Source organism: Parasteatoda tepidariorum, chromosome X1, assembly GCF_043381705.1.
Source record: "Parasteatoda tepidariorum isolate YZ-2023 chromosome X1, CAS_Ptep_4.0, whole genome shotgun sequence".
In the NCBI taxonomy this organism is placed as follows: Eukaryota; Metazoa; Arthropoda; class Arachnida; order Araneae; family Theridiidae; genus Parasteatoda; species Parasteatoda tepidariorum.
This window is the reverse complement of record NC_092214.1, coordinates 58,969,680-58,995,637: the sequence shown is the minus strand read 5'-3', so window position 1 is coordinate 58,995,637 and position 25,958 is coordinate 58,969,680. Positions and strand designations below refer to the sequence as shown.

Sequence of the window (25,958 nt, the reverse complement as noted above, 5' to 3'; positions counted from 1 at the left end):
TGCGCCAATATTTGTTAGAATTTCATTAAAAATAATTAAATAATGCATCCATTCAAATTCTCACATTCCATGTATTTTAATTTATTTCTATAATATATGTGCACGTGTCATACTTGTTGCTTTCGAATGTAGAATTTAATTTCACCTTGCATTTTTACGATTGCGGCTTTACGTCATGCTGTCCCCAAAGTATTACTTTCTAGTTTTTGTTGCTAGCTTACAAAAAAGATTGCTACTCATGTGTGTACGAACACGTTCCCTCTAATTTTCTTTCAAGTACCGCGAGTAACAGAGGTCGGAAATTTTTTAGACAGGAATAAGTTAGCAATTTTCTTTCTTTTTTTTTCATTTTATAGTAAAAAATGTTCTTATAAAATAACAATAGAAAAAATAAAAATGCTAATATCAAACTTTCTACTGTGTGTTAAGAAATTATAAGAGCACAGTTTTGTATTTTCTACCATCCCTATATATATTTTTTTTTCGAACAAGAAAAAGTGTATTTTATACAGAATCACGAAACTCAACACATAATCAGGATTGGTATGATTTAAATCACAATTTAAATGACCTTATTTTTTGAAAAAGATCATTGATTTGAATCATCTGAGTTCTTTTAAAACATAAAATTGATTTAATTCAAAAATATTTTTATACAAAACTATTTATAAATACATTCTTATGGTTGTGAATTTTTTTTTTTTTTTCAATTTGATTTCATTGATGCTGAAGAATTTTTCAGGATAAATAATGAGATGCGGCTAAGTATAAAAATTATTATTTGATGGTTAAAATAAGTAAAAAAAAAAAAAAAACGTGATAAATTGACGTGTAACTTTAAAATTATATTTCTCAATTAGCTGTATGTAAAATAATATTTTTAATAAACATATATCAATTACACCTATTTAGATTTACGTTTTATTAAAATACAGAATAATGGAAGTCTTGAACTGCTAAGAGTAATTTAAAATGATTTTTATCACAATAATTTAATCTTAATTTAACATTTAGCTGAAAAATTGTGTCGAATTCAAGAAGATGTAGAGCTTGAATAAATACAACTAAGGTTTTATTTATTCAGAGATAAGTTTTTTTTAAATTAACTAATAACTTTAACGAGATTTTAAGCTAGATATATTAAGTGCTTTAATTAGATTGCTTTTTTTTAAATAGTATTAATAAATTTTATCAAAAGATGATTGATAAAAATTTGGTTTTAAAAAAAATCCGATTAAAAAAATATATATATATTTGCAAACTTTGATTGTTATTCATTATTCTACAGATTCCTATTCTTTATACGGCGTCATTGATCATATTGGAACAAATCATTCTGGCCATTATATTGCAAAGTGTAAAGATCCTAAAACAAAACTATGGTACGAGTTTAACGATTCAAGGTAAGATTTTATAATACTTGCATTCTTAATCGTAAAACTAGTGCCTCAGTTACAGAAAAAAAAACAAGACTTTTGTAATGGTGCATTGTATACTGGGTGTTCTGTAAAAACCACCCATAATATAGACACTTTAAAATGCTTGTCAAAAAAAGAAGCAAAATTGAAACAGAGGTCGCAAATCAATATTTAACACGTTGAATGCCACGCTAATTTTACGTGGTTTGCCCGTCTGGCCAAACGGTAAATAACTACAAACTAAATTTGCAAATATTAGACAGATTTTGCTAGTTTTTTATAAGGTTTAGCAAGACATATCTGAAAAAACGTGGTGAATTATATAAGCCTACGAATTGTTTAGAAACAGTGGTGGATAAAAATTTTATTAAATTGAATTTATGAAACCAATAATCACAATTAATAAACTACCACTTGAAAATAATTAGTCGCTGTCAGGAGCAAGTTGGCAACGCTGTGTATATAAATAAAACTATTTTTGTGTGTTCTATATTGCATTAATTTCTTCAAACCATTTTAGTAACGATAATAATATAAAAAAATTAAAAGCATGAAAAATTTACTCGAATTATGTGTTTCTTCTTCGCCGGTCACCGGTGACCCCCCGAAGGAAAAAATTAACGAAATCTAATGAATCACTATAGTTTAAAATGTGCAATAAAATCGAAACCACTAAATATAAACCAAGTGCTTAGTGAATAATCTGTGATTGCTTAATGAAACCTTCACTTACTATTTACTCAATCAATCAAGCAGGTTTTGATGCTTTTAATCTCATCTTCCTCAACAGTGATTCGTCAGATTTGATAGCGTTTGTCTTTTCCTTGCAAAATTATGAAGAGAATTCAAAAAAGAATTTTTACACGATTACGAAACGCACTGACTTAATATGAATAATTAAAAAATAATAATAAACAAGTTTAGAATAACTTTTTTATCAATATACTGAAATGAATTCGTGGCATATAAGACAAAGTCAATCATATCTTCCAAAGATCCGTGCTTTAAATAAGGGGGGGAAATTCAATTTTCACTTAGAAGAAAGGTCATTAATGCAATAAAATATTCTTTAAAAAAAATCTATTAATTAAACTTAACATTTTTAGTCATTTTTAAATAATACGCAGAAAATTATAAATTTTAATTTTTAGCAAAATGTAAAATTCCTTTAATGTATTTCTTTACACTCAGCTAATAGATTAAGGTAGTTATATGCCATAAAATTATCCAAAAGATTATTTTAATAGAATTTCTTATCTCTTCTTATGAGTTTGCATTGCAATTAAATGCTCCAACTAACAAGGGTAACTCAGTTATATTTTTACACAGGCAATCGCGTTGTTAAGGTATATACCAAAAGAAAGAAAGTTTTTTTTTTAAAGGATAAAATGGCAACAAATGTTGCTCAATATATTATTGAACGCTGGTTCGAAAGCGATTAAAGGCAACATTCTACCGCCAAATTCAAATTCCTATTCATCACCTTATGAAACAAAAAGAAGTACACGGTTTCATATGCTGCCGTACAATTGAAAAAACAACGTAAGTGCTTCACGATTGATTCCGAGAAAAGTGTCTTGACAACTTTTCTCCTTACATTGCTAATGCTATCTATGAACGCTAAAATAAAATTTCAAAAAACAGATAAAGCAAAATTTATTTTTCAAAAAAAATTTTTTTTTTTTTTGCAATATGTAGCTTACCATATAAAGATGCCAAATATATAAAAATTTCAATTTTGAATTTCTTGTCGCTTTTGTTGATTTTTCAATTGCACGGCAGCATAGGTAGTCTGCTCAAAAAGTAGACCAACTACGCCTAACCCTTTCGATGGTTTTATTAAGGAAGCATGAAAAATAGTTTTAGTTTCCAAATATATAAACTTATGAATATACGGGGTGTTCCGTAATTATGTATTTTTAAAACCTATCAAAAATGAAGTAAATAGTCACATTAGTGGTCGTAAGTTTATATTTAAGTGTAGAAGAAACAAGATCATTATCAAAATTTATCCTATCACTGACAATCATTTTGCTTGTCAGGTGAAGTTTAAGAATGTCCCCATGTTTCAATTTCCCTGTTTCCTCTCACAATTAAGGTCTTGCCTTCCTCAGTTGTGATTGTTAGATCTTGATAGGGTTTCTTTCCTCTTATAAACATTACTTTCTTACCCTTAATGCGCATTTTTTTTACTTCTATTTTGAAAAAGATTCTAACCCTTTAAAGTTATTACCACTTTTTTCTTAATTTCCGATAAAACTTCTCTAAGAGCCGCGATGGTTCAGGGGATAGAACGTTTGCCTTCCAATGAGGCGACCGGGTCCGAATCCCAGTCAATACGAATTCCGCATCCGGGCTTGCACCGACTACAGTGCTGACGTGAAATATCCTCAGTGGTAGACGGATCATGGGTTGGAGTCCCCTTGCCGTCAGGCTAATCGTGGGAGGTTCTCGTGGTCTTCCTCTCCATGTAACGCAAATGCGGGTTAGCTCTATCAAAAAGTCCTCTACGAAGGCAAATTTCTCCCAATACTCGATTCAGGAGTTCCCTTGTCTTCTGGATTGGGTTCAAAATTAAAGGGCTACGGAGTTGAACATTAGTAGTCTTAAACCCATGAAATTGGGTCAGCTGTTCAACGACTGCTATAAAAAGAATATTTTAAGATCGGGATAGGCTGGTTGGTAGGGCACTGGGCCCATGTCCAGGAGTTCGATCCCCGCCGCCCGTGTAGTAAATGGTGACTGATTCACGTTAAACGTGTCGAGTCGCTAAGTCCTCCAGGTTCCCATAACAAATCAATACCTCTGAGTGTACTGATCCAGGAGCTTCCTAGTCTTCAGGATTGGTTCAAAATTACAAGGTTATGGAGTTGAACATTAGTAGTCGTAAACCCAAAACTGGGTCGGCTGTTCAGCGACAGACATAAAAAAAAAAAATTTAAGAAAGAATTGCTCTATTTAATATAGATATGAAGTCAAGCATTACTGGCTGCGGTCAGTGTGCGGGTGGGTGACCACTTGATCAGTCTGCGTAGGGACCGAGGGTGTGCGGTATTGGTCCTCGTTAAACTGTGCTACAGTAAAGTGCTAGACTTCGCGCGCAGGTCGTCGGGCTACCGAAGCGGGGGTGCCATCCTCTCCGCAGAGGATCAAAATTGTGATGGCATGTCTTCGGATCATCCTCCGGGATGTTTCCCAGACCGTCGCCAATAGCCCATTGTGCAGCTCTAATGCGACGTAAATTAACAACAACAACAACAATAATAATATAGATATGTATTATTATTTCTAATTCATAAAATCTATAACAATTACAATAACATTTATTTTCAGGGTCACCAAGGCAACTGATGTCATCTCCAGTAACAGCTATATACTTTTTTATATACAAGATTAAGTCTTCCACAAAATATATTTAATTGTTAAAAAAATTAAAAACTGTATCCGAGTTCTTTTCTCATTTCTTATAAGCATTATACTCGCCAAAGGATATTTAGTTACAATAATGGCATAAAAGTAAAAAGATAATAACAAAAATATTCATGTACCACTTGTCAATAGATGTGACCTTTGCTATACAAATACTTGCCACGATAAGATATGTGGAACACTCTTTATCAAACTTTCCTTGGTAGCAATGATACTAATTGTTATTCATATTTACAATCTTTCTTGCGGGTAAATAATCCTGCTTTAAAAATTTCTTCAAATCTCTGCAAAAGCCTTAAACTCTCTAATATAAATGTGCCAACTTTCCAAACAAGTTATCAGCAATCAGAAAAACAACTCAGAAATATAGTTAAAAGAAGTTAGCATTATCGCAATTTAAAGGTGTTTAGATTAATTCAACAGATAGAAAATATTTAACAGAATTATGCATGAATTTCACTATTAAATAAAGAGTAGCACTCAAACATAGGTACCAAATTAAAAAATGCCTGAAATTTTTTAATTGACTTTTTAACTTCATCATAAAAGGATAAATTGTTTACTTGTAGTCATTCTAGTTTTTGGTTAAATTAGACCCAATTGTCTATTTTTAAAAATAGCTAAAAACAGAAAGGAAATATGAGATAGTATTCTTTTCTTTTGCTTCTAACGAAGCATTTTTATTCTTTATTTCTCGCTTTAAGAATTGTACAATAAGTAGGTAAAAAAAAAAAAAACTATTATAGATAAGCTGCAAACAAAATTTCTTATTATTGATTGTTAAGTGTAAAATATGTATTTTAAACAAATTACGTAAAATTCTTAAAAGACGTAATTTTCATTACTCTACCGTAGGATTATGAAATCTTAATAATTACGGATAGATCATAATAGTTAGCACTTCTGCTATGATCAAAAGTCTTATTAAATTACAATCTTTTCAGGCTTCCCACTAAATTTCACCCCACAGTGGATTGAACGTAAGACAAGTCAAGCAACACTAACAGCGGACCGTGAGCGGGTGGGTTACCACTTTAATAAGCCTGCGAAAAGAACGACGCTGTATCGGTCCTCATTAAACTGTTCTACCGTAAAGTACTTTACCTCACCTATAGGTCGTCGGTCTGGGTCTGATTTAGAAATCCGGAGGCCCTAGGCATGGAATTGTCGGGGGCAGATGGTCTTCACATTTACACGTTAATAACACATGTTTACTGTACACATTTTATAACTTGAGTAAAGTAACACAAATAATAAAAAAAATTGTTTTTACTTATTTAAATTATTGTCGACTCATAATTCTCAAGAAAACACAGAAAAAAAATATTTGCAACCCCCAGACATGTTGGGGCCCTAGGCCAGACCTCTCGGGCCTTATGATAAACCAGACCCTGAGTCTAGTTACTAAAGCGGGGAAAGGATCAAATTATGATTGTATGTCTTCGAATATTCTTCAAGGATGACTTTTCCGTAGCTTATAGTCCATTGTTTCGCTCTAGTGCGTTGTAAATAAAGTACTATTACCCACTCAATTTCAGAAATAAAATTTTCAAATTTTTCCAGGAAAATTTCTACAAAATTATAGACGACATTTTAGCCTCAAACAGCAATATTTCAATGGAAATATTTTCCAGGGTGCTTAGTCAAATCATTCAACAAAAAATAACCACCTTTTAAGCACTTTTCAAGCACTCAAAAAATACTTTTAAGCACGTTGAAAAAATATCATTAGGCAAGGTTGGAAAGTTTTTGACAATTGACGGTTTTATCTTTTCTTTTGACATGACGGTTAAAACAACTTTTGGCATTGTTTTTGACAATTGTCAAAAATCATGAAATTTTGAATCATGTAAAACGAATGGCGTTTTCATACGCTACGGACTGACAATACAATACGTCAAAATAGATTGGGGTTGAATTAATTGTGAAAACGTTGAATAGAACAATGTGAACAGTTTTTTTTTTAATTCATAGCGAAAATCAACATAGTAAAGGAAAAAATCTCAGTTTGAAAAAGGGAAAATTAAGCACTTTTTAAAAACACCCAATGAAAAAAGCACCATTAAAGGCTTTTAAAAAACGAAAATAAGCACTTTTTAAAAACGATAAGCAACCCGTTTTCTAATTCAATGAAATTTCTTTTTGATAAAAATGAAACAAATTTTAACAGGCGACGGTTCCACATGTAAGGCTAATATTACACGAGTATATAAACACGATAGATAGATGCAATATTTTGTACAAGAACAGAAAAATCTAAAAACAAATATAACATTTTATTAATAGAGTCGCATCAGCCCTAAGGTCATCATATATGTATCTAACATGTGATTAAGAACCGAAGTTGATTTATACAAAAATCTCAGTTGTTTTTAAAACATAATTATAACCAACCAAGAGAATAGTATTATTGAACTGCAAATATAGTTGTGCCTAAGAAAAAACTTGAAACAAGAAATCGTTAAAAAAAATTTACCTATTATTATTCTGATTTTAAAAAAATGGAAGAAAATTTAATCATGTTGTAGCCGATAAATATTTTTTTACACCAGAAATAAGAATACAGGTGTTAGACATAATTACTTTGAACCACATTGTCTTCATACTGTTAACTTGAATTTTAAGATTAGTTACTTCCGAGGTTTAGGTAATAAATACATCATTCCCAAAAATCAAATTCTGTGATTGTTCCTTGTTTCCCCGACCCAGTGGAAAAGTCGGAATTTGGGAAGTTTTTAAAGCTCTTGAATGCAGTTAAACAGGATAACTGATTTTGCATATCATATTTCCCTTTAGCTTTCTGCTGTTTCCTCACTATGACCACCGCAACAGCTTCTAGCTGGTCTTTCAAAAAGTAAGAGGTTTAATTTTTGTTTATGTTCGGGGCATTTTTTCGCAACAGAACAATGCAACATTTTTAAGTTAATATGGAGTATGGTCATAAATACTCCATTCCGATTCATATGAAATGGGTTAATTATAAATTTTTGAAAAACCATGGACCAAACCATTCCATGGAAACAGTTCTGTGTCAGGGAATTTTCCTTAGATGACAGCACAATACACAGAAACATCTTATGGTTTATATGGAATTGGAAAGAGAAACATTAATTTGTAGTGATTTCTTGCAACTTCTTTTGACGTTTATCTAGTTAAGAAAAAGTTCAAAAAATTTTTAAAAAATTATGCGCGAGTAAAAAGTTGACAACTAGATTTGTAATAAAGTTACATTTAAAAGAAAAGCTAACTTAATTTCGAGTAATCTTAACATATTATTCATAACTGTCTCGTAACTTGCAAGTACTTCATCTTAAACTTTGGTTTATATTTTTCCATCTTGGCGTTAGGCATTCTTTAATGAAGAATTTTTTTAATCAAAAATTCTTACGGAACAAAGAAAAAAATTAGATTATACATATGCCTAGAAGACTTCCTAAATCTTTTTTTTTTTCTAAAAAAAAAAAAAGAAAAAGAAGGAATAGATATTTATGAAATTATTAATGTAAGAGCTTAGAATTTGAATTTTTCTTTACTACTGATAAATTTTGTAAAGAATTAGAAAAGCAGGGTGGTCACTATCCAGACAAAAACAAATTCAAGGATAGAATGAGGAATTTTAGATTCAAATTATTTATATTAGCTGGTCTCTAATTGTATAATCATTAAAAATCTCATATGTATTGATATGAATTAACAATTAATGATAAATTCAGAAAACTGTTTTAGAAATATAATTGTTTAATTCTTCCATCTTAGTTTATTTTTTCGCACCTAAAATTTCCTTATTAAACCAAATTGAATAAGCAAAACATTTATACATTAAAACATCAAATATATAAAATTTATAATCCTTATTTATTGTATTTGTTATTAATTTTTTATCGCAAGTTCAAGATTATTTTAAAATTTTTACAATTATCTTATTGTTTTAAAAAAAACTTTTAATTTCAATTTAAATAATGCATAGTTAATTAAGTGATGGAAAAAAAACATTATAAATTACTTATTTATAAAAAATAGTACTGATGAGGGAAGAAAAATAAATGATAGTACCACTCATTAAGATAAAATTTAGTCTTTTTAATTAATTTTAATGTCTAATACTGGATATAAACACGCCTGAGTTTAAATTACGCATGATTATTTTATAAGTGGCTAATATATAACTAAAAAAATTATTTTAAAAAAATCCACCCGAGTTCTTTTTTAAATGGGAAAACCCAATTATTAATTAGGTGTGATTTTTTTTCCTTCAAAATTTGCTGTACCAGATGAATACTTGCAACAAAGTTGTAAATTGTCATTTAAACTAAGACTTCCAAACAATAAAAGATGAATTAACTTGATATATACATATATATAAATTGATTCAACTTGTTTCTTGAGTATACATAATGTGCGTTTAGTTAGGATGGAAAAATGAAGCGTCTGCACCTATGATTCGGACACTTAGAACTTTGGGCATTGTTTTTAATTTTTATGAAATTATTATGTTTATTAATAAAATTATTATTAATGTTTATTAATAAAATTATCCTTAAAAGGGTTAATTTTGATTAATTAATTTAAAATTTTTTTATATCTAGGCAGATTTCAATGATTTAAACTATAATTAAATAAATTTGAGTACGAAAAATTACTGGTTTTATAAAATTATTTAAGCAGCTTGAAAAAGTTATTGAATTTTTTTCAGCTAACTCTAAGAAATAATTTGTAATTTTTTTAGTGAAAAAAAATTATGTATCATTAAACAATAAACATAATCATTGGTGGCCCAACAGCCTTGGGTGGGCATTGGCCTTTTTTAGATTTTTGCAGACCACTCTTTTGCTGGCAACTGACCTCCAGTTCTTAACAAAATAGTCTGTTCATCGCTTTTTTGATCTGCCTCTTAGGCCTTTTATTATCGGGAGTGGAATTGAAAACTTGTAAGGCAGTTCTACTCAAATCCATTCTTAGCAGATGCCCAGTTCACCTCATTCTATTTAGTCTGATTTTATGATGTCATCATTTTTAGATAACTTGCATCTTTTCCTCTATACACCATTGTCATAAATTCCACCAAAGCCAGTCTGGGGACTCTTCTTTCAAATATAAAGAGAATATTTTTTTCTTTTGTTGTGAGGGTCCATGTTTCGGAGCACGTGTTAAAACTGATTTTATAAATCTTTATAAAGAAAAAACTTTAAGCAATACTTAAGTTTTCTCTTAATTAAAAGTAGGACATAGACTTCTGAGTCTAATAAAAACATTGATTAGCTACCAAAATTCTCTTCCTTATTTCCACATTACTTCATTTTGACAATTTCAGATCCCAAATAGATGAATGTTTTAAAGATTCAAATTTACGGTTTCCAATTTTAAAAAAATCATTAGAGTTAGTGTCTTTACCACAATACATGTATTTTGTATTATCTTCATTGATTTTTAAATTAATTTTCTTAGTGGCAGATTCCAGTGCTATGAAGGATTCCTTTAGTACTTTTTCTGATCTTGCACTTAAATCTGTATCTGCATATACCAAAACCTGAATAGTTCAACTAAAAATAATACCCCTTGCATTATAATACCCTTATTAAATAATGCCCCTGTATCTCTAATTACTTTTCTTAAGGCTACATTTAAAAGAAAGCATTTAAGTTAATCTGTCTAACACCGATTTCAAGGGATTTTGATAGTTCACCTAGAATTTGTACCTTAGAGACAGTTTCAGTAACCAATAAACTTCACTAATTTTGTAGACACATTAAACTCTAGCAACACTATCAGCAATTCAATTCTATCTATACTATCAAGGGCTGTCTAAAATATGTGTCTTTCTATGCAAATTTCTACATTTCTCCTAAGTTTGTCGAAGGATGAAGATTTGATCCACTATGGATCTTCCTTTTCAGAAACTTATTAGAAAACATAAAACTTTAAAATATACATATTTATGAAACTAATTAGTAATGAATATTTTACCACTGTATTGAAATTTATAAATTTATTAGATTTTTAGAATTTGTAAAGTTAAATGCAAATATTGAGATTCACAATTTTTTGATATTTAAAATTGTGAAGAAAGTCAGGGAGGAAAATTACATTGACAAGTTTATTAGAACAAGTTTTTGAATTTTACTACTAAGGATGCAAATATGCCGTTGTGGGCCAACCTTGCAAAATATTCAGTTAGGCCTCATTATTTTCTTGTTTTCTATTAATAAAATGGTTCATTTAAATGGGTTTATTAAAAGAATTAATGCTAAAAAGTTGAATTGGAACTATGAATGATAGTTTGATTAACTATGTAATATGTCATGTTAAATCAAATAATATGTCATGTTAAATCAAATCCTATTTCAGGAAAATACAGGCCATGCTAATCTTCAGGCATTATAAATCGTTCCGTTTTTTTTTTTTTTTTCTTCTTAATTCGGCTTGATTTAATCCTATTAAATTGTGATTCATTGTGATGAATATTTTTATAGTTTAAGAAATGAAATTATGCTAAAGAAAATTTATAATTTTTGAACCAAGAAGTTTCATACATTTGCAACTTATAATTGCAGTAAATATCCAAAATGTTTTCTTTCTCAATGTAACACACAAAAACAATTTTTTAATGTTATCAGAATATTCCTATCGGCCAAAAAACTTAATGATATGGTTCCTTAATTAACAAATATCTTGATTTCTTCAGTAGTCCTCAGCAGAAAATAAACTAAAAATATACAAGTGCTTTTTAACTATAAATTATTTATTTATTCTTTATTTAAAAGTATTTACTTGTAATATTTATTGATCATCCTTTCTTACTTAAATGTGATTTGATTTTTAATGTTCCAAATTAATGGTTTAAAACTAAAAGCTTTTTTTGTTTGTTTGTTATAAAGCACTCCTGTAATATGCAATTTAACCATTTTGCAATATTAAACAACATACAAGGAATACAAAACTTATTATAAATTAACTTTACACAATATTATTGAACAATCTGGCAAAAAACCTTTAACTTATTCTTCAGTAATCAAAAATTGAAGAGAAATTTTTAAAAAAAATCAGTATATTAAGTTTTAATGATTAAGTTTAATCCAATAGACTACTGGAACTAGTTCAAGTTTGTGTTAATGCAATAAATTTTTTTTATAAACCTTTGATTGAGTAATTATAATTTTTTATGTAACAATCTGTTTGTCGTTAAAAAATAATAGCGTAAAGCTTCCTGAAAATTTTTTACATTGCAATAAAAACAAGTTATAGTTACTAAATACTATTTAATTTTTAAGTTAGCAGCAAATCCTGCAATTTCATTAAATACCCAAGAATAAAAATTTATAAAAATTTCTGAAAAAAAAACAGAAATAGGACTTTTTTTCAAAAACCTGATAAAGGTTTTGGTTTTTGACCAAATACTTAGTTCTGTTTTTTTTTTTTTGTTTTTTTCCACAAATCCTGTCAAGAAGTTTTCTGGAAATGTAAAAACCATGTCAATATTTAAGTACAGTATTAACATAAAATCTCACCAACATTTTAGTTATAAATTTACATTTATTTAGTCAACATAATTATGTAATCTTGCAAATCATCGGTAGACATAACATTAATATAATCACTTATATCAAGCAAAACATGTACTTTGAAGTTAATACCCTCTCAGACAATTTAGGCCAAAAATCCTACATTTATATATACAAAAGAAAACAATGAATTAGGATTAAAGTTTAAATTCAATTATGCTTAATTTTAGAACATTGTTTAAAGTGATTAATAACATGTAGGGTGAAAAATTAAAAAATATTATAATAACAAAACACATTGCCAAAAACTATGAATTAGTAGCAAAATTTTAAAAAAATTCAGTGTCTTTTTAGCATAAGAACTTAGTTGAAATGGTTAATATTCAAAAGAATAGTATTTTTCTAAATACAGAATTTCATTAAATATTAATTTATTATTGCAATACCGATAATATATTATTTATTTTAGTACTTTTTAAACACTGGATTTTTTTAAAAATATAAGTTTACTACCAGAGATAATTAAAACATATGATATTGAGGAGAATAAATAAATAAATAAAAATCACTTCAATTATCATTAATTTTCTCATTTGATTTGATTATTTGCATTACATTAGGGCTACACTATAGACTATTGGCAATAATATCGGATTCAAGTGGTAATCTGTCGACAATACAGTCACATATTTTTTTAGAAGATAAAACTCATCATTTTAACTGAAACTTTTATAATAATTTTTTTTGCAAAGAGCAAGGAAGTAGAACAAAATATCTTGGTTCCATGAATAATATATATTAAGTGAATTTTTGATAAAGATACATAACATATGGTACAAATTATGCATTTTACATTAAATTTACAATAATTTATATCTACAATCTTATAATAAATATATATTGAGTAACCTGCCTAAAAATAATTTCACTCATTAACATATTAGTAGTTATTATGAAAACCATCAATTTACTTTATTAATAAATAAATTCTTTTTAGCTGTCTCGTAACACAGCAGATAGCACCTTGATCAAATATATTAACTTGTTTAAAACTTTTTTTTTATTTCAGAGCCAAAATGAAGAAATAAGGGTTTGATTAAAAAAAAAAAAAGAAAAAAAAAGCTGAACTTGTATAGAAAGCTGCAGCCAATGAAAATACAATAACACAGTGAAACATTAATACTAAAAAAAAAGACAGCTATTATTTATATAATATAAAAAGGTTCATATAACATATTTAAACTATGTTTCTCAACCTGTTATTGTTATAAGAGGTAGAATAACAATATTAATAAAATCCATTTCTTCCTCAATTATGTCATTAGAAGAAACATTTTAAAATTAGTTAAAGATTAATATTCAGAGTATTCAAAAGAAACAAGATTAAAAAAAAGTCCTAACAATCTTCGCATACTATTTGACATAGCTAATATGAAAAATAAAATAAAATAAATTATAAACTAATGATGATAAGATGATAAAAATTCGCAATTGACAAATGTAAAAATTCCATAAAAGATGCAAAATATAGTAAAAGTACCGTATTCCACTGTATCATCCATTCTGTTGTAAAAATCAAAGGAAACCATGTTTTTTGGCACTTCCTATTCTAGTCTGATTAAAATTCAAAGGAAAGAACAAATCAAAGGGTTGAACAAATAAAATAGGCCATCCATGGCAGTCAAATAAAAACAATAGAAGCTGCAGAAAAAATTTTTTAAGTCAAAAATTATTTAACAGTTGCAATGAATTTCATCATTAACAGACCATAAAGTTTGAAAATAGTTGCCGTCTCCAATGAATTTATCATATTTTATATAATTTTAATTTGTCGAAAAAGAAGTCATTAACATTATAAAAATTTCAATTTTCATTTAGATTAGGACTAATTTACACACCCTAAAAAAGCAGTGTTAGGTTTTTTAACATGCAATTGAAAAGGAATTTTTTTTAATATTAGAATTGATGCATAGGAATACGGTAAAAATTTATACTTATCCGGCTTCAACACTTTTTCACTTTGCTACATACATAAAAAAAATGTTTTTCTTTAAGCACAAATAATAACTATACAGTAAGAAACAAAACATTCTTTCAAAATAAAATAATTTATATACTAGTACTTCTTTACTGGGGGAAAAACTAGTTTAGAAAATAAAATCTCGAAAGAAAAATTCTTTAAAAAGAAAGATTTTGATTGTTTGACATAACCTATCAACACATAAAACGCACACAGTTATAATTTTTTAATTTAAGACTTTTTTCAAAAAAAAATATAAACACCTTTTTACAAGTTTAAATGCAAACATCTTTCATACAATAAAACATAGACATAGTAAGACAAATATTTTATAGACACCCTGAATAAGAGTGAATGTAGCTACAGTCACACAATATTTAAACAATGTACAGTTTTAAAAGGATAGGATTATTCCAAGCTAAATTATCCAACAGGGACCTGGAGCTAGAGGTCTAAATTTTCTCACGCACCAGGGTTCTGGCTATTTCATTGTATCCTACAGACCATTAAAAAGCCTGCCGCATTGTAACGACATTGCCCATTAATCAAGTTGCTGTAGACTATTCTCTGCATTAAAATACATTTATAATGATTTATGATTAAATATGAAGGCGGATTTATTAGATTTAATACTAGTCTTAAGAATGAACAAATAACTTAACGGTGAATTAAACAAAATTTATATTTCTTATGTGAGCTGTTTTGTTACTTTTATATTGTCCGTTTTAAAATAAAAATTTCAAAATCTGAAACTGAAAAGTGCATAAATATATAGTAAAATTTGCAGAGCTAAAGCTTCAGCTTATGTAGGAGTGGAGCCGAATCTCCAAAAAATTTTCAGCTCTAGGTCCCTGTTACCCAATTAATTAAAATAATTACCAACCTTCCAGTTTGGATTAGTTTTAGTACTATACATAAAATACCGAGCAATAATTTCAAATATAATGGCTACACAGCAGCAGAATTGTAATGATGACTTACCCTTCAAACATAAGGAACATAATCATGTCATTATAAGCCGATTCACATTGCCTCTAATTTTGATGGGGGGAAAAATTGCTATAAATAAAGAATATCTTTACTCAAATTGAAAAAGATGTTTGAAACAAGAGCAATGTGCCTATAAAACCTTAGAAGTACATGACCATGTTCTACAATGTTTAGAAGATAATAGATAATAAAATAAGTCAAGGTCCAAAAAGTTACTTTTTTAAATAAATTTATATGTTGTGTTGGGTGCCAATTTAAATGTCAAATAGAAGAATAAATTTTAATTACAAAATTTTTTAAAACAAATCATTTAAGTACAGACTTAAAACTGGACAAATGAAGTAGTTTAACAGCATTAAATAATTTAAGTAGGTTAGTTCTCTGTATCTCACATGCACATAAAAGTATCAACCAATTTAAGTAAATTATAAATTAACAAATCATAAACATTGATTACTATTTCTCCTTATGCTAAAAAAAAATTTACTTTTAAATACAATTAACTGTTATAGTAGTAGCATAAATCAGTTCAAATTTAATGCTTTTATTTCGGGTGAAAATATGAAATGATTAAAAAAAACTGCCAACTCCCTAAAAATAATAAAAGCAAAAATATTCATAGTTTAAGTTATACACACTGTATATAATAATAGTTAAAAAAATTTAAAAAAACTTGAAGCAGCACAATTTCATCAATATTTTATCAAAAAAGAAAAAATATTTTATCACAAGTATGGTTTCAATAAATAAATTAAAAATAATAACGTAATAGTAATGCAATTACGTAAATTTTTTCCCCTCAACTTTCCAAGGTCAAACCTAAATAAAATTTAAAAAGCAGCCTAGTATATACATATATAGACTTAAGTCGCAAATACCTAATTTAAACATAGTCATATTTAAACATTATGTCGCATAGAATGAATATTTACAATATATTTTTGAAGAAAAACCAATACTTATCAAAACACATTTGATTAAAATATATGTATATATATAGCTATGTATTTTTTTTTAAAAAATCTTAGTATCTCTTTAAGTTCAATTCATCTAGTATTATTATAATTCAAAATTTTTTATTACACCAAAGAAAAGAAATTTAATTTTAAACTAATTTTTTAGCTCTAAAATAAATGGGATTTCTTAAGAGTAAGTATCAGATAGGTAATGAACAACCTATATTTGATGATTTAATTTTAATTTACATTAGTTAAGAATAAAAGTATTTAATGTAATAAATGCTTTAATAATAAAATGCAATAAATGCTTTCAATGTATCCAAAATAGGATACATAGAAACAAGTAAAAACAGATTCAATTCAAGATAAAATATTTATAACTAATATAAAAACATGTTGACTCATAATTAATAACTCATAACTCAGATTAATTTAAAAGTAAAAATTCTATATAAAAAGAAGCATTTAATGAAACAACAGTAAATGATTTAAAATAAATTTTAAAAACGAGAATCGCAAATAATACCTAGTAAAAGAAATGCATACTAATTACATAAGCACAAATTCTTATAAAGTTAATTAAATTTGCCATCATCACGCTGAAATAATTTATAAAAATACTAAGCAAATTGCCGAAACAGAAAAAAAAATTAAGAGAAAATGTGAAAATTAACATAAATAAATCTATTAACCTATTCAGCCACCAGCATTCATGCCTAAAATTTTTCTAATAAGGATATACAATTTTCCGATTTGAAGTTAAAGAGGGAGAAAAAACATTTTATGAATTTAGACATAAAATTTAAACAAGGCCTACAAAAGAATTTCCAGGATAAAGATATTAAAAAATTATACTTAATTTAGTATGAAGAAAAATATTGCAAATCCATATCTTTAGAATAAAAAAAATAAAATTGCTATAACCCATATTTGAAAATAATTTTACTAAATCTTATTTCAACCTTTTAACCCTTGAGCTACTGAGGCAAATTTATATGAAATATTTTCTTTCTAATAAATATATACATATATGTATTAGAAATGTTCAGAACACAGAAAAATTAACTGAACTGAGCTCAGGGTTACTGATAAAAAAAAAGACTGTTATACATTGTCTGATTTTAAACCGTATCTTATAAAAATATGGAAAATAAATTAAACTTTAAAAAAGTAAGAATATAATTCGCTGTAGCAACACTCAAATATGCTATCTGAGGAGAAGATTGATTTCCATGTCTCCCCCTCCTTCCTTCTCCTTTTCTGCTCAGTTGAATGGAAATGTTCTAGAAAAATTTTTCTTGCCATAATATAATTTGCATTTAATTTGCAAAAATATCTTCTTAAATTTCCAAAACGCTTTCTTCAAGAACTATGTTTAGTGCAATTTTGAGTTCCTTATACTGCTTTAACTTAAAAATTTTTAATCTGTCTGATAGAAATTATTTTTAGAACAGAAACTAACATACTTCATTCTCCTATGACTACCCAAATGAAATGGTGAAAGCATGCAAAGTGTTGCCATAGGTAGAGTTCTACACTGCACCACTTGTAGTCTTTTACGATCACCAATTATAAAAATTAAAGAATAACATCTAATTTATTGAAAGAGAAACGATTATTTTTATCTCAGGTTTGACTCTGAAGTGACTCCACTCCAGTGGGAAAGCAATTCACAGACAGTTATCAAAAACCTTCAAATAAACTTTTATTCTAGTTTCTCTTTTTCTTTTAGTTTTAAAACCACTCCAATTTCATATTAAAATTAAAATAAGTTCTCTGCTAATAAACAATTCAAGAGACTGAAATTTTGAATAACAGTATCAAAAACATAACAATTTTGAAACACACATAATTCATTTTTGACAAAATGGACAACTTATTAAGTATTTAATTTCATAAGTTGCATGATATTATGTAACTCAAGTAGTTAGAATTTAAATTAGTTTTATGAATATAAATTATCTAACATAATTTCTACCTCTAGGTAAAGCTTGCAAATAAGCATATATTGAAGTGTCAAACAGTGCTACAAAACTAAAAAGAATTAAGTTGCTTTAACACATTTATAATTGCCTCAAAAATTATCACTAGCTTTAAAGATTAAATCCCTTCCTAATTTCTAACACCAACCAGAGCTAAACATAAATGAAGAACACAGTTTGTGAAATGAAAAACACAGGTTATGAAATGAAGAACGTGATAAAACAAATCATAAAAAACTATCACAATTCTTTTGTAATTTAGTAACAATACAATTAATATAAAAATACTAAAATAAAAAGATAGAAGTTTGTACTAAATCTATGAAATAATAATTTAGAGTTAAATTTCTATACCTAATTATAAATACACAAAAGGCTTTTGTGGGCAATAAATTTTGGTTTCCATTCTTAGGTTGCTTACTAAAAATTATGCACTTCATTTGTTAAAAATTTAATTAATTCATATTTTTAAAAACATACACTATAAATTAATAATTTCAGTTTTCTCTTAAAGTGGAAAATTTCCGCATACAGGCACCAAAATAATTGCCAACGCTTGGCATATTCAGGCAATGGCCCAAGAGAAACTAAAAAAAAACAAAACAACTATAGCCACCCCAGTACTAACTTCAATAAATATATATATTTTAAATTTTCAAAAGTTTAATATTCTTTTGGCATTAGTGGTTAACACAAATAGCTACCTATACAAAAATATCCCCTTTAAAATAATAAGTACACGTCAGGATGTAGTGGAGGGAGTTGGCGACAGAATAGCGAACCCACTGGTTTTTCAAATCAATAGCAAAATTTTACTTATTGTCAAATTAGACTTTCAAATATGTCAATTTCATTTCTCGGGAAAACTCAAAAAAATGGAAAGCAGAATCATATCAAAGGACAAGGTTTTAAAAACAATATTTAGCAAATGATATGAGAACAAGAGCAAATTCTACTGGAAACATCAACATCATTAATGATCACGTCAATTTTCCTCAACATATTTTTAAAATTTAAATAGAATAAAAATTAGTACATGTGTATGGTGTTTGTAATTTGTCTAAGCTTTCTTTGAATTGAGCAATAAAAGAGCTTAAATTAAGAAAAAAACTTGCATTAAAATGATTATAATTTGTAGAGCTTGAAATCAAATGTGGTTAGAAGTAAAAGTTTCTATAACAATTCTATGTTATTTTACAATAAAAAAAAGAAAAGATTGACTCTACTTTAGAAAATGATGGTTCGGCTCTCCGCTTAAAAGAATTAAAAAAAGAATTATTTATATTTTTACAAATGAAACAAGTAGTAAATATTAAAAAATACAAAATCAGAACCAAATTAAAAAATTATTAGAGCCCTAAAGGCTTTTGTGTTATTATTAAATGAATGTGAAAAAAAAAAAATTTTTTTTGATAAAATTAAACATTTATTCATCTTATCGTTTTTATTAAGATCATTCGAATTAAGATTGTTTCTGCCTATTTAAATTTACGAATCAAGTTATATATTTGTCACTTTTCTTTCTTTTTTTCACTTTATACTCTAATAAACTATATTTTGATTATATTGACACTTAAGACTTTACACTTAAGATGATAAAAAAAAAGTATTTTAACCTATTACTTTATGTTACTAAATCACAAGAGATATTTCCATTTAGTGCTTAAAAATTCTGAATTAATGTTAAACAATATCACTTATATGAAAAGTGAGATTATTAACAGAATATATTTTTTTTACTTTAACTCTGACAAAATATTGATATTTTGCTTTAGTTCAAAAAATATCTCATTATAGTAAAGGTTGAATTGGATAGTTTAATATTATTTCTATTTCCAAAAATAAAATTTGAAAATTTCGCTGAAATGTTAAGATTTTTAAAAGTAAAATTCATTTTACTAAGAAACTAGGATCAACTTTCAAAAGACTATGTAAACAAAATATTAAACACATTTCCGTGGTGATTCTGAATTTCTTCTCCCNTAGTTTACTTTTAATTAATAACCGCCTATTTATTTATCGAAATAAGCTATCCGTATTTGAATTTGTATGAATCAAAGGCCTTATTGATCAAATTAATTTTCATTTCAGTAGCTTAATAGTTGTTCATATGACAATCATAAATTATAGTTACGAATTTAGCACAGTAAATCTTGAAAGGGTAAAAAAAAAAAAATGCTTAAGTAGGCTTCTATGAATAATGCCTACTTTGACGAAGTCTGACATTTATGTGCATATGCAACATTGACAATCTTCTCCTAATAATTAGAAATGTCTAATTACTAGGAGGTTTTTTTGACAATTGGGGAAAATGCTCATGAATTATCACCAGATTTAAATTCTTTCAAGAAATAGATAAAAATCTTTTTGTGCATATGTAGCACTATTTTCTTATTTGTGAAATTTAGAAAACTATTGTGCCCGTGTAATTCAGTTTAGTCCTTCTTAAAAATTAGGCCTCAGAACTGCCTATATATATATATATATTTTTTAATGTGGGTGTGTTTTAATAAATAAAAAAATTTACAAAAACTAGATTAATATCTCAAACACCAACTTGTGATTTTAGATTTATTTCATTTAGAAACTTTTTTAGGCCAAATTTTTTGAAACAAACTGAATGTTGATTAAATAGATTTAAACAAATTTAAAAAAAATTAATTAAATTGATCAACATTGTAAATAGATCTGACGTTTTTTACTATGGCAAACCAGAATACTGAATAGTTACAACCATTTTTGAATTAAATAGCAATTTTATGGGCTGAGCTTCACAAAATGCACATTTCTGCATAATTAATTTTTTTTATATATAATTTGATATCCATTATTTAAATTAAACAATTGTTAAAACTAAGTTAAAGATTATGTGCACCATTTTTTGCCCCAAAATGCCACAAATTATACTCTGGAAATGATGGTTTAAGTATTTTGAAATTCAAATGGTTAGCATAATTATTAATGTCAAACTTGTGGGAAAATAAGTTTTAACAATTCTTATTCATAAATAAAATGTCTTTAAAATAAATTTCAAAGTAAAATTATGAATTAAGATACAAAACAAAATTCCCCGGCATTGGGATTAAAAAAAAAAAAAATTGGACAAAGGTTGGATTTAATAATTTCTAGTTATAAGTAATTCCCACTGGCACAACTAAAAATCTATCATAATGCAGTTAAACCATTAGACCACCACACACATATTCTCAATTAAAAAAAAGTAATGTTGGTGAATAAGTAATGCTCCCATATTTCTATAAATACATGGATACACTTCATCGTAAAATAATTCATTAATGAATGAAATATAAAAAATTTAAAGAAATTGTATTATAATCTTAACTGCCATAAAAATTTTAAGACTTTTCCTTCTTAATTTCACAAATTCAGAATAATACAACTCTTATCTATGGTGATTTTAGGAATAAGTGAATTTAGTGATCTTAGATTAAATTAAATGTATGTTATAATTTCAAATAATGGATGATAAATAATCTATGAATAAAAAATACAAGGAATACAGGAAGGATTAACTGAATTTCAGAGTTTTATCAATAAAACTCACCTGCTATTAGATGTTCTAATTATACCATTTTTAAATTATAATTAACATCATAAAATTATAATCATTTAAATAAATATTCTTTAATTATACTACAAAGACTCATCTATAAAATAGTTTTCTGGTTTGTTATCATAAAAATAAAAAATCAAATCACATTTTTGAGTTATTTCACTTCATTTATTCACGCTGTAAAAAAATTTTCAAAAAGTATTTGTTCAGCAAATTTTTCTTTTTCACAGAAAAAAAAAAATCTTATTTATTTTCATCAAAATTAGTTATTTGTCTATACTGATTATCTTTTTATTCACTTCATCATTTTCTTTAAAAAAATCAAATATTTTACCATAAAACTAAAGAAAAAAAATTTTTTTGACAATGACTCACCATAAAATCTTTCGTAAATGTAAATTTATCTTGTATGGTAAATGACAATTAGGCCCGTGTTATGCAAAATAAAGAAAAAACTTAAGAAAAAAGAATGTTAAAATACTCTAGTATGACATTTAAATGACTAAAATGAAACACTTTGACAAATGATTAATAGTCAGTAACTTTTGAAACCCTTCTAACATTATTAATAATAAATACCAATATAGATATTTTATGTACAAATCCAGTGTTATAAAGTTTTAAATAATAATTGTCATTATTTAATTTCACTTGGAATAATCCCCAAGCATCTCAATCAGTTCTGATTTATAAAAGTATACAAAATCCAATCCTCACTTGAAAATATATCTTTTACTTTTTAACTTGTTTAATATATTGACTTTTAATTGTTATAAAAACAATGCGATTTTTCATGTCTGTTTGATAGATTTATAATAAATTTAATCAGTTTATTAAATCTACAATAATAAAACAATACTATCTGAAAATCATAGCTGTCAGCAATTATACCACACTAATAAATATAATTATTTGAACTTTCAAAAAAACCAGCAACACTTACAATACAGATGTTTTTTACAAGTTCATATATCACAGGACCGATTGTTATTGTAGATTTTTACAAGTTTATATATCACAGGAGCAATTCTTGCTGTATACAGTTTTAAATTATTTTTATATAGTTTATAATAGTTCATTCAAAATAATTTGAGTTAAAAAATACTCTATACGAAATGTAAAATTTGGATAACAGTTAATTCTTAAAATAGTAAATTTTGCACAGGGGCTTTTAAAAATACCTTTCTTTTTTTAAAAAAAAATTTCAGCTTCATGTTAATGCATTTAAGATTAAAAATACACAGCACTAAATATTTCTAGAATTAAAAAAATTATCTTAATCAAACTACTCACACTATTCAACATACTTTTGACGGAAATTGAAACGATGTGTCTGATGTATAAGATTTCATAATTGACTAAGATAATGAAACTCGAATTATTTATATGATGGATAAAATGTTACAGTTAAAGGAAAATATTGCATGCGTTTTGCTTAGTGACATAAACAGTTTTTCTTAGAGTGGTTTTAATTTTACAAATGATAATTGCGAGGCAGAACTCTTTGGTACCAAGCTGATGTAAAATAAAGATATAAAAGAAGCTCATCAACTGTCTGATAAAAGTCGTTTCTCAGGCGGTTCTGTCTTGTGCGATGGGGCGCACGTACAACCGTGTCCCGTACACTTGGCGTAGCAGCCCTCGAACGTGTTTAAGAGCCCTTTGAGGGGCCAGTAACAGCATAAACAGGGCAGGGGCAGCGCCAGACATCCAAGACAACCCCACCTCAACCATCGATGATGAGGGGAGCATGAGCATGGTTTGTCGGCACAAGAGACATCGGTATCCATCTCGTAGTCTTTCGCCCAATGATAGAATAGCCCCTTAACACAACACATACACGAACAATAATCCACAATATTAGAAGCGGAACATAAACACTTGTTGTTACAAATCCATTTTTGAGGCAAATGCCGTGGATTCCGACATGCCTCACATTTACAACGTCTGCATTGCCGGCAAATAATTGTATCTCCATGCAGCTGCTTTACTGTCGGCTGAGCGGAGACGGGGGGCCGGTTCACCTCTTTCAAACGAGTAGGTTTAGGTAAAGGAGTATCAATATATTCATTCAGAATGCGAACCACTCCAGACCTTGGTTGCGCAAGAGTTATGAAATCACTATGACCGGCCACATTATTGTCAGTTTCTCCGCCATCTTGTTCCATGTAGCCAACGAAACAACGATAAAAATCGCCTTCGCGAACCAATCCTTGTTGTTTTACATGGCTTTCTTTCAATCAACGCACTGTCCATTTAATTCCTAAAATCTTTGAACGGTCATTTTTAACCACCCAAAATTTTACTATCCATTAGGACAGCATTGCGTAGTACGATAACTACAATGATACTCACACTAAACTCAAATGACTGCTTACAACAGCGCCCCTACAGCTTTCGAGTGAATCAACCAACAGGAAGCTCCCGCGCTCGCTGACGTTTTTATGAATGGAATGGCATTGAATGAAACTCAGAAACCGTAAAAGAAAAAAGAAAAGGAAAAAAAAAACAATAAAAAAAAANAAAAAAAAAAAAAAAAAAAAAAAAAAAAAAAAAAAAAAAAAAAAAAAAGAATGAATAAATTCAACAAGTATTCTCAAGGAAAATATTCCCAAACTAATCCCCACACGATTGTTAAATTACAATTTTTCTTTTGGTTGATTTGGCTTTGTTTGATAGTTACTATTACGTATCATTTCACTTTGCTTTTATTTTATATTTTGTTGAGACAGAAGACTGTTTAAAGTAAAATAAATTACCCTGAATTTTTTTTTTCTAATCGGTTTGTTGATTTTGATTGAAAGTTCCTTCTGTTTTGAGGAAATAGTAAAATAACATTTTGATTTTAAGTTAGGATGTATTGCGGAAAGAGGAAGAAAAAAATAAATGAACTTGAAAATTAGGTCGTTGACAGGACAATATTTTTGAGGGGGGGGATAAATTGAGCAACTGCCCCAGGGTTGCTTAAACTTATGTGAATGCAGAAAGTGCTTATACTCCCCTTATTTTTTACAATAATTTTATTTATTGCTAATTAATTTTATTTAAAAATAATTAGATCGAAACTGCAATTTGAATAAATTGAAACGCTTCTTTAAATATAAGGTAATATTTAAATTTCATTAATTTTTAAAACGTAATAACTTTACACACTTTTTTTCACGCCGTATAAATATTCAATAACGATATCTGTTTGTTTTTTCATGCGTCATAAAAAATTTATAGCGGGATACTTTTTTTCCATACCGTATAAATAACTCTTTAATCTCAAAATTTTTAATTTATTTTCTGAAATTTGCTTAAAATTCATTTAATTAGCTGTGAATAGGCAAAAGGTAAATTTTCTCAGGGAAAAATTTGTAAGTTTATCGTTATTTTTCAATAAAAGTTTAGTTTTCTTAAAATTTACAAAAAAATGCTGAATGATTTAGTTTAGTGAAATTATGAGAGTGTTTTGCATGGTCATCATAAGCGTCCATTTTTAACCGTTTGACGCAGAATTTTTAAGCTTATTTTCCATACTTTTTTCATTATTTTGTATTAATTTAGGTCAAAATAAGGGAAAAATATTTTATTTAGCATTTTAAAATTTTATATGAAATACATCACGAAACACTTGTGTCTTTTTCTGCGTTAGAGGTAAAATTTTCCTAACACGGCCTCTTCCGTACAATAATTTTTCATATTTGCACCTATTTGCAGTTATTTAGGTCTAAGAGAAAAACGTTATTCATCACTGAAATTTCTTTAATTTACAAAGTCAATTATTGATAAATTCTTTTTAATATGGATGGAAAAAATTTGTAATTACTTTATTTATATTTTATAATTTAGTACAAATATAATTCCGATAATTAAACAGATTTTTTAGTAACTATTAGACTGTTTTATATAATAAAGAAATGTAAAAACATTTTTTTTTTTTTTTGGTGATTAGAGCTTCAGAAAAAAATACGTAAAAGGGACATCGTTGCCCATCTGCGTCAAAGGGTTAAAGGGTGATGCAAAAAATGCTTATCAATAGTTCTTTAAATTTCATGTATAAAAAATAAAAATTAACGAAATCTATAGCTTTGTTTTTACATGG

At 27.4% G+C, this 25,958-nt stretch overlaps 2 protein-coding genes across 6 annotated transcripts in view; one reads left to right on the top strand and one right to left on the bottom strand.

Annotated features, from left to right (window-relative positions):
• Window positions 1–4,866, top strand: part of LOC107439162 (ubiquitin carboxyl-terminal hydrolase 2-like) — a 47,890-nt gene extending 43,024 nt beyond the window's left edge. For both annotated transcript variants that reach the window (XM_043042104.2, XM_043042105.2), the window contains 2 exons: window positions 1,289–1,403; window positions 4,752–4,866. In XM_043042104.2, coding sequence (XP_042898038.1) covers window positions 1,289–1,403; window positions 4,752–4,815 — 179 coding nt within the window. In that variant the 3' untranslated portion in view covers window positions 4,816–4,866. The remainder of the gene's footprint in view (window positions 1–1,288; window positions 1,404–4,751) is intronic.
• Window positions 4,867–12,357: 7,491 nt separating this feature from the next.
• Window positions 12,358–24,284, bottom strand: LOC122269368 (sprouty signaling antagonist). 4 transcript variants are annotated; one of them, XM_071187388.1, is made up of 3 exons: window positions 23,165–24,284; window positions 15,348–18,884; window positions 12,358–12,505 (listed from the first exon to the last, which is right to left on the bottom strand). In XM_071187388.1, exon 1 carries the CDS (start codon window positions 24,037–24,039, stop codon window positions 23,419–23,421), a length of 621 nt encoding a protein of 206 aa, XP_071043489.1. In that variant the 5' UTR covers window positions 24,040–24,284; the 3' UTR covers window positions 12,358–12,505; window positions 15,348–18,884; window positions 23,165–23,418. The 4 variants fall into 4 exon arrangements, with proteins under 4 accessions (XP_071043489.1, XP_071043487.1, XP_071043486.1 ...); XM_071187386.1 differs by having other exon boundaries at window positions 12,358–16,175; window positions 22,815–24,284; XM_071187385.1 differs by having other exon boundaries at window positions 12,358–18,884.
• Window positions 24,285–25,958: the final 1,674 nt, after the last annotated feature.

Bases quoted from the DNA above. Each gene is read 5' to 3' on its own strand.
- LOC122269368 (XM_071187386.1), bottom strand. From the start codon at position 24,039: ATGGAACAAGATGGCGGAGAAACTGACAATAATGTGGCCGGTCATAGT.